This window comes from Sordaria macrospora, chromosome 1 (assembly GCF_033870435.1).
Source record: "Sordaria macrospora chromosome 1, complete sequence".
Taxonomy (NCBI): domain Eukaryota; kingdom Fungi; phylum Ascomycota; class Sordariomycetes; order Sordariales; family Sordariaceae; genus Sordaria; species Sordaria macrospora.
In genome coordinates this window covers 6,423,036-6,435,304 of record NC_089371.1, presented here as the reverse complement: position 1 = coordinate 6,435,304, position 12,269 = coordinate 6,423,036, and the positions used below count along the sequence as shown (strand labels likewise).

Below are 12,269 nucleotides of genomic sequence, written 5' to 3'. Positions count from 1 at the left end.
GAAAACAAATGTAATCATAGAGGTATTGCGTTCGACTCTGGGGACAGGTTGGAGCCTGTAGGTATTGGGACCTACGTATGCTCTTCAACTTGACCTGCACCGGAGTATCCTCCAAAGCCCGACAAAAGGAAACTGCACAATTCCTCCAAGACCGCAGTCAACACGCAATATCTCAAGAGACAGTGAATTTCCCTCAAATCCTCGAACCTGGAACGGTTTCGTTCTTCACGCGTCTCTGTGAGACGCTGAAGGCTCCGGTTTGCTCCAGTGGTTGACAATGTAGAGGTAGATCGCGGCCTGGTGGGCACTTGCAATGAGATGACGGCCGGCGAGCTGGCGTGAAGAAATGATACGTGGGGTGATAACGCAAGGACTTGGGGTAGGTGAATTGAAGAGCTGGCTGAAGAGCCTCAAGTGGGTTTATCTGGGTGACGGTGGCTGCCTGGCGCAATCAGGATGTCTAGACCGTGTGGCCATCCAGATGCCGTCGACCCAAATAAGGCTGCAGGCGCACCACGAGGTTTCTCGGGAGCTGGCCTCCAACTGACTTGAACCACGTAACAAGAGGAAGGTCCCTTTAGACCGTTGCGGTATCCCACGCTTCGTTTGAGCACGCCTTGTTTGCCTGTCAGAACGGCCGGATGATTCGGGATTGGACCACGCCAGCTTCAAGCAAAACTGAGCGAGGGCTGAATCCCGCTCGATTCTTAAAGTGTAGCTTCAAGCTGACAATATTGAAAGCTCAAGACGCGACAAAGCCGCGTGCGGAAAAAGTGAGATGGGAAACGAATGGCAAGAACCCCCTGAAGAAAACTTGTGTAATGCTCGTGTACGACGCTGACTCGAAATGTTGCGCCGATTGTGAGGAGTCAAGTTTTCAGACCCAAATGGAAGGAGGAGGAGGAGGCCGTGTTGTTCGGAGGAGGAAAAGCGTTTGGTTTGAATGGTTGGTGGTTACCTACCAGTCTGAAGCCACCAACAGAAGCGGAAAACGTTGATGGCCGCCAGCCAGATTGTTTCTTTCTTGATACCCCTTGAGAGAGAAAAAAAAAAAAAGCAATCACAAACGCCAACGAAAGTGCCGATTCCTTCGCTGCCGCAATCGATTTCAGTCCCGAGAGTCCCCCAAAACCCGGGCGCTGCGTCTTTCCGATTGTTGACTTCTAACATGCGCCACTTTTACGTAGTGTATTTGGTAACGCGTTCTGGTGTTTCCCTGTCAACCGCTGTTCATCCGAATTCAAGCGCTGTTCATGCCTCCACATTGCATCCCTTCAGCTTTCCCCACACTGACCCGATAGGTACTCTGTAAAGAGAAAACGATCAAGGATATTGTTGTTGTTGTTGTTATTTTTAACGTCTACTTCCGCCTCCCGTAGGGCATGAGACGTGCCGCACCGGTGAGTCTAGCATACAAAATTAAGAGCAGTGCCCTAATTGTCCACCAAAACCATTAATCCGAGGGCAAACCGAGGCCTATTGCCAATGTAAATCATGTGTTGCCCATAGCGTAAACGCGGCCCAACACTTGTAATCGAATCGCCCAGAACGATCAAGGATGTGTACAGTATGAAACCTGACAGCGATAGATTCTGAGTGCAAGAGCGGTGCGGGGGCGCCATACGTGTCCATGGATGGGTGAGGCTTGTCTGTTATGGAAGGATCTTTGAGGATTTTGTTCGGTATGCCTGTTCACCGAAACGAGGAGATCCCACTTGTACACATCGGGGCCATCCCGTACCCAGCACGTAGGCTTACTCCTCCCAATACTTGACCCGAGAGGCAAGTTGTGTGTGCTGAATAGGCGTTAGACTTTCGAGCTTAGAGACATTCATTTCTGCCGATGTTATCGCCGTTAACAGCTCGGTCACCGATTTGGGAATGTTCGCATTTTTACGGGTACTAATGCCATAACCTTGAGGTTACAGTCAAATCCCCAATTTTGGATGTAATTCGGACATATGGGGGACAGCCGAGGATTATGCACTAACTAGCATATATGCAGAACAAGGAGCCATACTTTAGGCGAGACAGGGATTTGAGACCACACCTTGGTATGCAATTAGAAGACATACTTTGGTGAATATGCAGTTCTAGAGGCTGTACTTTCAGGTGGTTCGACTGTATTGCTCCCACCATTATTATGTGTTACAGTGCAAGTGAGACTCCGCACAGTCACTTCATTGGACTCCGACTTCAGTTGTTTACTCAGCTCAAGCTCGCTGTTCTCATACCTCTCCTTGATAAAATTCTCGTCAGCTCTCGAAGCATCTGATTCCCTCCTGTTGCGGTGCCGTATGATAAAATAAGCGAGTTATAAAACACTGCTGTCAATGGGCCAAGGTGAGCATTTCACTGCAACGAGTGCTGCTTTTCTGCACGCATGGATACCCTTTTACCTTGAGAGCTTCGTACACTATCTATTGTCACAAGTTTCTGATTACGTGACCTTGCGTTAAACCGTGAACATCGGCAAATAACATGATAGGGAAGGAACACGGAAGCGAGAAAAGGATAATGAACAGTCCGGCACAGAAAAGCCCATGCTAGTGGTGCAGATGCATATGCGGACCTTGATTGTCTGGCACCGGCGCGCCATCGGCTCCCCACCGGCTCCCCCGTCGGCCTGGATGGTGACCACATCTGCCAGATAAGTGCTTCACATATTCATGATTTTTTTTTTTTCATTCCTAAATCTGTCGCTGGTCACCTCCAACGCCGAAACTAAGACACCTGCACACTCCCCCAGGATAATTGCGCTGTCAGGTCGTACAATCATTGCTTGAAATGGAGAGAATGTGACAATGTATTTATGATACGCCAATCGAGAGCTCCGTCCAGAGATGATTACATTAAATATTGCTGCTGCATGAGGGGCAAGTAAGAAAAAGAGCAACCACGTAGTGAGGGCAACTCTTAGGAGTCCAATATGACAGGTAGCCAAGCCAAGAGAAACCGACAATGGGAATAAAAAAGCAAAGGCCACCAAAACAGACGCGTGGTATTCAAGCATTCCGTGTGTTCCCAACAACGCCGTAAATGCATGTCGCAAACATTCTTAGGAGAATGCCATTGATCGAATCAAGGCGCCGACGAGCTGTTGTCGTCCGCCTTTTCGTCCGACTTGTCATTCTTGCCTGAGTTTGCTACCTTCCCCCACCACTTGCTCACTTTGCCGGTAAACCAGTCCCAAAAGTTTTGTTCTTTCGAGTCGGAGTTGCCATCAGATGGCTTGTTACCGTCCGTCCCATTGTCGCCTTCGGGCGGTTGGTCGGTAGGTTGCGGGTTCGGGTGGTTGGTGCTAGGCGTATTCAGGGAGGATGTGGATAAGAGGCTTTGGGCCGGAGTGACGGCCGAGGTAACGGCAGAGGTGACAGGATCGGTGGAAGCCGATTGTGCTGAAGCAGTGGTAGATACCGTGATAGTAATGGTCATAGCTGAGGTAGTAGTAGGGGTAGCGGATGAGGTTAATGTGTAGGATGTCACAGGGTCTACCGGACTCTCGATCCCGGCTCCAGGTTCATCACTATGGAGTCCTACCGGTCTCAGCGGAAGACGAAGTGTTCCGTTATTGGGCGCCGGGGAGATGCCGACGGAATCGCAGAGGATGTTGTAAACCTCGATATTTTCTGGAGCACCCGACAGTTAGTGGGTTTTGTTACACAAGCACATTCCACAACAGACCACAGAAAGTGCACTTACGGAAAACTTCCAGCCGGCTATTCGCCTTATGAGGGAACGCCGGACCGCGGGCAATAAATATCGCCCTCATCAAGGGATGCTCGTGATCATAACCGTGAAGACCACGCGGGTGGTACACGGCTCCCTGCGCCTGTGCCTCCTTCAGATTCATCTCCTTCATGTTGACCAAAGCCCAACCAGCTTTGGGTACGATCCAGAGCGGCGCGATTCGCTCATTGTTCGAGAAATGATACCTCTCCGGCATGTTGACATCGCGCAAATAAACTTCGAGGTTTGGATTAGTTCTGGTCCTTTCAACCAGGTCGGTGTAAATACCCTGAAGGTCATCGGGGTTCTTGGGTCTCAGTCCCACCAGCGGCCAGCCGTCTGTGTGCTCGATCTTGCTGAGGTCGACCAGGTCCTCAAGTTGGACAAGCCGGGATATATCAGTAGTTGCCATGCCGTGATCCGAGACCACAATAACGTTGACAATGTTGGTCAAATGCCGCTCCTCGAGCCCCTTAAAGATCTTGTCCATCATCCGATCCACCTTTCCAATTGTAGATCGAATCTCGGTGCTGTTCGGGCCATATTTGTGGCCGTCAAAGTCAACATTTGGCACATAGGCCGCGATGACTTGTGGCCGTTGATCATCTGGCATGTCCAAAAAGCCCAGGATTCGGTCGACTTTGTTTCCGAGCTTCTCCTTTCCATTATACCTGTCCATATACGTAGGCTCGATATCCAAAACATGGGCTTCGCTCCCTGGCCACATGTGGATGGCCGTCTTGAGTCCCTGTTTCTGAGCTGAGACCCAAAAGGGCTCTCCGCGCCACCACTTCGGATCCAAACTGCGCGCTGGATCCGTGTAGTAGAACTCTTCTTTGAGTGTAGGATCCCAGAAGGTGTTGCCGACAACTCCATGAGCTTCGGGATACAGGCCTGTTGCAAGCGTGTAATGGTTGGGAAAGGTGACGCTAGGGAAAGAGGGCAGCATGTACAGTGGCGACACGCCCTCTTTGATGAAAGAACTGAGTCTTGGTGTTAGTCCTTGATTGAGAAAATCAGCTCTGAATCCATCCAAACTGAAGATGATGGTAGTAGGCGCAAACATGGCAGTGCCATTGCTCACTAGGGGCCGACTTGAGATGGCATTTCCCCGCTTCGTTTTCAGTGACAGTTTCCAGGCTGTCAAAAACAGGATGGCAAAGGCGACGATTATCATGGCGTATATGAGTATCCATCGGCACCAATCACGCTTGCGTCTGGCCTTGGCATCCGCAAAATACAGCAGGCCTCTTCGGTCGACATCGTCGCTGTCTTCGCGATCGCTGCTGTCGCCCGTGGAACTTCCGTCTTTCATGCCCCCTTCCTCCATCTCGTACATCAATTCGCCATCCTCCCCGTGCTGTGCCTCGGCCAGCAACCTGTCCCTCTTGGCTTGTCTCCGTTGTCGCCGTTTATTTCGCTTCTCGGCCACCAGATCATCCGTTGACGCTCCCGGCGCGCTAGAGGAGCTTCTCGATCGTGACGGCGAAACATCGCTCATGCGACGCGCAAGCATTCGTAGGGGACCAGGGATTGGCAGGTTAGAGACAGTGCGCTCCAACTCTTGTTTCCGCCGCGTTTCGGTTACCATCTGTTCCAGCTCTTCCTCCTCCATTAATACGAGGCGGTCATGGGCTAGAAGCTCGCGGCTGTTGCGCGCACGGAGCTGGCGTTCGTCATCTTCACTGTCGGTGTCCTGTTCGCTCCGGATGGAGATAGCATCGGCATCGTAATCGGAAGGAGAGAGCAGCGATTGCGAGCGGTCTCGGCTAGCCGCAGCGGCTGCCGTCGTGTTCAGCGATCGAAGGGACATGTTCGCATTTCGACGCGGGTGCGCTGGTTCGCTTCAGGGACAATGGAGGTGTTGGGATTGAATCTCTTATCAGAGATGGAGTTCGGGTAGCATGGTCTAGCTGGCCGTTAGACTGTGGATGAAATGATGCGTCGAGGTTGTGCTGACATGCTGCTGGTTTTTTCTCGTTGAAGGAGATGCAGCAGGTTCCAGGATGGGGGAGAGGGGGGTTTTCCAAAAGGGAACTGGTCCCTTGTCCGCGAAAGCCTAGCGCAAAACGGAAAATGATGGTCCTCGGATAAACACACTCCATGGGGTGACTTGTCGTGGTCTCGTTTTGACCGCTCGGATCCCTGCCGCTCGTTCAGCCCCATGTAACGCAGCCCCACATCGTGCGGTACCTCAACGGCCAGATGGAATCTCGAAGATGCCCAGATCGCGGGCAGTTTCAACATCAATTCAATTTCACGTTAGGGTTTTAAACTTAGGTTCATTTGCACTCTTGAACCTTTTTTTTTTTCAATTTTGGTCATCGCAAGGGGAAGCGTCTCTTCAAATAGCCGAATCGTCGTTTCGATTAAGCTACAACAGGCTTGAACCAAGCTTGAAAATCTCACCTGAATGGACCCAATGTCTTGTCACCAGTTCACCGTATGTGTTCTATATTCAATCAGAGCGGGATCGTCCAAACGTTTCACTCGTCTAACATCTAGGTTATGCCAGGGCCTGTATCATCCGATCTCTGTCATCTCTAAACCATAGCTGATTGAAACCGAAGAAAAGTTGCGAAAGAACATAAGAGGGCCGAGCCACGGCGAAGCAGGCCAACTGACTTCAGCACCAGCAATAATAATAGTTGTCTTCCCACACCGTCTCCTTGCGTTTCCCGCCAGCCCACCGTAAAGATGGGATACTGTCATCAATCCTTTCGTCGAACACGACATCAATATCGTGGGGATGCACATCTCCCACGGCCTTGCAGCCCAGCGTCGTCTCCTCATCTGGGTTCCACAACAACACGGTCCCCAGACCCCACGTAGTCGCCTCGACCAGTGCGGCTTCCACAAGGACCCTGATGTCATTGATGCGCTGTTGCGGTGACGACTCCATCACTGTGACAACCTTTAGAACCTTCAGCTTCTTTGACTTCCAGTCGTGGTCCCAGTAGATCCAAGCCCGGCCGCTGCTAGTAATGGCTCCACGGTTCTCTGGCGACTTTCCGTTCAACAGCTTTCCAGCGACGAACTCAGCCCGCGCTATCTGCCACGACATCTGAGCGAAGCTGGGCATGAATGCGACATGACTTGCTCCGTCGGCCGGAATTTGACTGAAGCGAGCGCAGAGGTGACGCTTATCCACGTCACAAAGATTGCGCAGTTCCTCGATGCGCAAGTACCGTATGCTCTCGGGCTGCGTGTGTTGGAGGGCAGGTGTCTCGTTGCTACTAGTCGAGGTAGGCGGAATGTAGGTAAGAGTGACTTCCTCGCTGGGGAATACATGCCAGCCCAGGTTCGAATAGTACTGCCGGCCAATGTCGCTGTACAAGACGCTGAGATCGCTGTCACGATCCATAGCCTCTTGCACGTGGCGGAGCAGGGTTGCAGCCATGCCCTGGCGGCGGTAGTCTGGGTTGGTGTACACACTGGCAATGCCGTAGCCGTAGCCACCCCGCGAAACGCCGTTTTCTGAGATCAAGACCTCTTTCCTGGTGGTTTCGCAACTTGCGATGATCTGCCGTGGATATCCCTTCAGGTACAGCACCCAGTACTTGCAATTCCCATCCTTGGTAAGCTCCTGTTCCGAAAGGTGGATTTCCCGGGCAACGTAGGTTTCAATGGACACGGGTCGGGCCCAAGCAACGCCGTTGAGCTTCCATGCCAGCTCTCGCTGTTCTGGTGTCGCCTCGCAAAATTCGGTGTCGGCTGCTGTAATGGCCAGCGGCTGTGCCATGATGGTTGAACTGTCTGTGCAGCAATCTGCGCAAGTGGTGAATGTGGGTGGCGGAGAAAAAGCGTCAACGTAGGCTTAGCTTAAGCCTGTTTCGTACGTTGGAGTGGCTCAGATGAGGAGAGCAATGTCAGTTGAGAGATGAACGAAGTAGAGTCCGAGGTCTGGACGGTCAAGCTGTATAAAAGCAAGGTTGTTCGGGCCGACAGCTGCTTGAAACAAACATCTCGTACGTTCCCCACGTTGAGTTATCAAGGGTGGGGGTGATGATGCTTCCGCAGATCCCCAGAGCCGCGCTGTCAAAGTGACAGAACAGGCTTGTGTCCATGCTGCTTCACCAATCACCTTTCCCTCGTTTGTTTTGGAGAGCGTTCTGGCGGCTGGTCCGGTATTTTATCATTCGATACGTGAACAGCGAATTGGGAATGGGGGACTCATTCGCAGAAACGATGGCTGTGATGCCACCATGACTTCGTTGCGTGTTGCACATGGTTTTGAGAATTCATCGGCCGCGGAAACGGATCGTTGCGGCTGTTAGTGCAGTGGATCCATCAAAAGCTTATTGTCGACCTAACCAGCCACAATCCGACCTTCGGTCATCATCCGTGCCATTCACATGCGCAATTGTCATGTCATGGTGTTCAACTTCACTTGCTTCTTTAAGCATCTGCCAATGAAGGCATCATGTCCCCTAGCCATACACCTTTGATTTGGGAAGGAAATCAAGGCAAAGCACGGAAAGGTGGACTGGCAGCTTGGAATTTTGGCCAACGTTGGGCATGAAAGGTAGGCTTCTTGTGGATGAGCGTGGTCCAGAAGGGAACGAACTGAACAGCCGCTTCACCAAAAGGCCCGAAAGATATCTGAAAACGTATTGTGCGGTGGTGAGACTTACGATGTGACCACTTCATAACTGGAAGAATTCTAACTTGATATCAGGTTCCATGCTGGCTTTGGGCTTCCGTGATGTCAGCAGAGTCCACACCTGAACGGGACTCACGCCTGATGATGGACCGTTCTGTACTGCCTTAGTTCCAAGTCAAGAAGTGAATCTGGAACGAAAAGATGAAAGTGCTTGGTAAACACAAAGGAAGTAACCCTGATCGCCAGGGCATGTGTGTGCAGACGGGTCTATGAGAAATGTTGCCGATGGTGTCGCTGTGCACCTTGCTTTGCTTGTTGAACATCAAGGTTGCGTCGAGACCTTCGATTTAACGATGTTGATGACGGAAGGTGAGTGGTCGAGGCCGCGATAATTTCCACTGCAGTGGCTGACCGTTATCGATAAGGCCCACTTTGAAGCATTAGCCGGGATAACCCCGCGCTAGTCGTGGCTGACACCCATGCGCCAGGCACCTTGCGAGCTAAGCCACGGAGGCGGAATAATTTGTGGCCGCAACTTTTCGCCTAGCCCTGCCAATTACCGGAGCGCACACAAAAATTGGTCTGGATATCGATGCAAGGTGGATGACTTGGACTCTTTGACGGCCTCGTAACCAGCATCAAAGGTACGCATATCGAACCCCCTAAGCCTCTAGCATATCCCACGGCGTTTTTGGCTTCTCTCCTGAAATTTGCGACAATCCGCACTTTTCCCCCGATTCCCGATTTGTCGCTGACCCAGCAAACCCAACTCAGACCGACAAGAAAAATGGCGGATATCCAGATCGGTTCCAGCGCCTGGCGCCTCGTTGAGGTTGGCCGTGTCCTCAAGCTCGAGACCGGCAGCCTCGCGACCATCGTCGAGATCGTCGACCACAAGCGCGTATGTTTGAACCGAGCGTGGAAACCACCGATTTGAAATTCAAGACGCGAGGACAGGAAACTAAACGATCATTTTTCGCGATACACAGGTCCTTGTCGATGGCCCCTCGTCCGACCCCAAGCTCGCCGCCCCCCGTGGCGTCGTTTCCCTCGCCAGAACCCTTCTCACCCCCCTCGTCGTCGAGAAGCTTCCCCGTGGTGCCCGCACCGGTGCCGTCAAGAAGGCTTGGGAGGCCGCTGGCATCGATGCCAAGTGGAAGGAGAGCAACTGGGCCAAGAAGCAGCTCCAGCAGGAGCGCCGCAAGGCCCTCACCGACTTCGACCGCTTCAAGGTTATGCGCCTCAAGAAGCAGCGCCGCTTCGAGGAGCGCAAGGCTCTCGCCAAGATCAAGGCCTCTGCTTAAATGATTTGGGACGATTAGAGATGGGAGCGTTTGGTCGGCATGGTTCTTGGGTGGAGGGTTTTTCGAAACGGTCTGCATGAACAACATCAGCATCAGGGTTGCTGGGATACCTCTCTGCGTCGCTCTCGGAAGACCTCTTTTGTCACATCATCAGGGTGGCTCGCGGCGTCATAGGGAAAATGCGAATTAAGCCAAAAATGACCCCAAGGTCTATCCCCCAACAACCACCATTTCTCGGGTTTATCTGAGGTGCTGGAATCAATCAAAGCAAGCTGTGATGAACAAATCCGTGCTCCAGACAGGGAAGACCAGATCGTGACATTTGCTCCGGTGACTAGGGATCTGGTGTGAAGTAATGGCATTGGCTTGACTACGCGTCAACGCGGTTGGACGGCGACTCGTGGCAGCAGAAGCGGATGGCATGGATAGACAAGGGATATGGCAACTTCCATGGCCACGGTTTGGTTCCTCTTCGGCTGGGCTCTGGGGTGTGGCACGCTGTCCGCGTGTGAAGCGGTATGTTGACGTTCCGAGATCCTCATGAACATAGGCTGGAGAATACGATGAGAGTCAAGTATCATTGACGCCTGGTATCCCATGTCCGTTGCTACTTAAGGAGGAATCGTGGCATGAAACTGCCCACAACAGTTGGGCTGTACAAGAACATGCCGAACTGGCGTCCTTCGGCAATCCCGGTGAGAGTCGTGAAAGTGACTCGGCAGTTTGAGCAATCCAACTTGCACCACACTCTACCCTGTGAGTAGATCTTGAAGATGACCTCACTGGTGATAGCCCCTGCCAAGACAATATAGAGAAGGCAAGTTACGCTCGGTAGGTTCAGACAGGAATGCCCAAATTGGTGATTGTTCAACATGGCTCAACTTTGAAAGCAAAGCAATGCAGGACCAAGATCTCATAATTTGCCTATTTGACAGAACATGTAAGATCTCCATGTAAACAACTTGGACGCACAATGTCGTTCAAGATGTATGTGGACCGTTTTCATCAAGGCCCCTCACTATGCGCATATGTGGCTCCACAATCTTGTCGAGTCCAAATTGGCCTAACAAGACGGTTAGGGCTACCGAGGGGTATTGGCCAAAGGAGGCTTTTGGGTAAGCTGGGCAGTGGCTGCCGTGCCCGGTTGAGTGATCACACACCGGGGCCGGGGCGTGCACGCACTTTTGGTGAATTTTGGATCCCGAACTTTTTCTTTCCCACCACGCCTGCGACCCCTTCACAACCCCGCATATCAGACTTTAGCGGTATTTTCCCAACAATGTGAGTACGACGAGGAGATGCGCACTCGTGGTACCCGCCCTTTGCTCGGGGCCGTCGCCCAGGCACGATATTGCCATTTTTGCAGCTCCGAACGAGCGCAAAAGGGGACGCATTTGAGCGATGTTGTGTGTGCGCGGTTGTGTGCGGGGCTAAAGAGCTGACCAGTCAATCCGCCACTAGCTATCAAAATGGCCGATCCCAGAGTTGAGGAGCTCCCCGAGGAGGAGGTTAAGAAGACCCAGGTCGAGGATCTCGACAACTCCAGCGATGACGAGTCCGATATCGAGGCTGGCGACTCCAGCCTTCCCGCTGGCTCCCAGGCCGTGATCCACTCCCGCAACGAGAAGAAGGCTCGCCAGGCTATCGCGAAGCTGCACCTCCAGCCCGTCCCCGGCATCACCCGCGTCACTCTCCGCCGCCCCAAGAACGTGAGTTGGGAACATTGGAAGAGCGACTGCTGTCGGACCACTGCTGCCGTCGTGGGCAGCCCCGCGATTGGACAGCTTTGTTTCGAGGCGGAAGCTTGGAGCTCCCTTTTTGGTGGGGAACTACCGTAGCTAACAGACGACCAGATCCTCTTCGTCATCAACAACCCCGAGGTCTACAAGTCCCCCAACAGCAACACCTACATGTGAGCTTGCCCGTCAGCTACCGTCGCGGAGCTTCCTTGGTTACCTCGCCGTTCAGATACTAACACTCAGGACAGCGTCTTCGGTGAGGCCAAGATTGAGGACCTTAACGCCTCCGCCCAGGCCGCCGCTGCCCAGCAGCTCGCCAGCCAGTCCGCTGAGCACGACCACGCCGGCCACAGCCACGAGCACGAGGAGGAGGGCAAGGCCAAGGAGGAGGAGGAGGAGGATGATGGTGAGGAAGTCGATGCCGAGGGTATCGAGGACAAGGACATCGAGCTTGTCATGACCCAGGCCAACGTCTCCCGCAAGAAGGCCATCAAGGCTCTCAAAGAGAACGACAACGATATTGTCAACTCCATCATGGCGTTGAGCATCTAAGTTGTCGTTAGGAGCCGTTGAATGACCTCAAAATATACCGCTTGACCCACCAACCCGCCACCAATAGGTTCTCATTACATCTCTTGCCATTGACTCTTGCGCGTCTCGTTCTGGCCAGCCTAGCGAACCATTCGTTGAGTTTGCTATGTGTCCACAAGTTTAGGACAGCTTCTACACCTCTTTGACAACGGTGGATGTGAAAGGTGTTCTGGTCCATCATGCCGTGATATGAAGTTCTGCGGAAAGTTGAAACAGCTTCGTTTCGTGTTGTAGACCTCATGATCAAATGTGAAATTTGGTCCATGGGGTGGCCGAGAAATTGTCCGTGAGGAACGTCGTGAA

General features: G+C 52.5%; 4 protein-coding genes across 4 annotated transcripts; 2 read left to right on the top strand and 2 right to left on the bottom strand.

The window, feature by feature from the left end:
* Positions 1-2,665: 2,665 nt before the first annotated feature.
* SMAC4_01317 (uncharacterized protein) lies at positions 2,666-5,927 on the bottom strand. Its single transcript, XM_003352435.2, has 2 exons — positions 3,703-5,927; positions 2,666-3,629 (listed from the first exon to the last, which is right to left on the bottom strand). The coding sequence occupies exons 1-2, from the start codon at positions 5,540-5,542 to the stop codon at positions 3,082-3,084; spliced, it is 2,388 nt and encodes a 795-aa protein (XP_003352483.1). The 5' UTR covers positions 5,543-5,927; the 3' UTR covers positions 2,666-3,081.
* A 150-nt stretch (positions 5,928-6,077) lies between these two features.
* SMAC4_01318 (uncharacterized protein) lies at positions 6,078-7,471 on the bottom strand (the record flags this gene model as incomplete). Its single annotated transcript, XM_003352436.2, has 1 exon — positions 6,078-7,471. The coding sequence occupies one exon, from the start codon at positions 7,469-7,471 to the stop codon at positions 6,356-6,358; it is 1,116 nt and encodes a 371-aa protein (XP_003352484.2). The 3' UTR covers positions 6,078-6,355.
* Positions 7,472-9,109: 1,638 nt separating this feature from the next.
* Positions 9,110-9,919, top strand: SMAC4_01319 (60S ribosomal protein eL14). The gene is made up of 2 exons (XM_003352437.2): positions 9,110-9,233; positions 9,322-9,919. Exons 1-2 carry the CDS (start codon positions 9,120-9,122, stop codon positions 9,634-9,636), a joined length of 429 nt encoding a protein of 142 aa, XP_003352485.2. The 5' UTR covers positions 9,110-9,119; the 3' UTR covers positions 9,637-9,919.
* Positions 9,920-10,836: 917 nt separating this feature from the next.
* On the top strand, positions 10,837-12,200 carry SMAC4_01320 (uncharacterized protein). Its single transcript, XM_003352438.2, has 4 exons — positions 10,837-10,917; positions 11,098-11,345; positions 11,490-11,548; positions 11,624-12,200. The coding sequence occupies exons 2-4, from the start codon at positions 11,106-11,108 to the stop codon at positions 11,925-11,927; spliced, it is 603 nt and encodes a 200-aa protein (XP_003352486.1). The 5' UTR covers positions 10,837-10,917; positions 11,098-11,105; the 3' UTR covers positions 11,928-12,200.
* Positions 12,201-12,269: the final 69 nt, after the last annotated feature.

Coding starts and splice junctions, on each gene's coding strand:
- SMAC4_01317 (XM_003352435.2), bottom strand. CDS start 5,542: ATGTCCCTTCGATCGCTGAACACGACGGCAGCCGCTGCGGCTAGCCGA. Junction 3,630..3,702: donor TAGCCGGCTGGAAGTTTTCC/GTAAGTGCACTT, acceptor CGGGTGCTCCAG/AAAATATCGAGGTTTACAAC.
- SMAC4_01319 (XM_003352437.2), top strand. CDS start 9,120: ATGGCGGATATCCAGATCGGTTCCAGCGCCTGGCGCCTCGTTGAGGTT. Junction 9,234..9,321: donor AGATCGTCGACCACAAGCGC/GTATGTTTGAAC, acceptor CGCGATACACAG/GTCCTTGTCGATGGCCCCTC.
- SMAC4_01320 (XM_003352438.2), top strand. CDS start 11,106: ATGGCCGATCCCAGAGTTGAGGAGCTCCCCGAGGAGGAGGTTAAGAAG. Junction 11,346..11,489: donor CTCTCCGCCGCCCCAAGAAC/GTGAGTTGGGAA, acceptor ACAGACGACCAG/ATCCTCTTCGTCATCAACAA. Junction 11,549..11,623: donor CCCAACAGCAACACCTACAT/GTGAGCTTGCCC, acceptor CACTCAGGACAG/CGTCTTCGGTGAGGCCAAGA.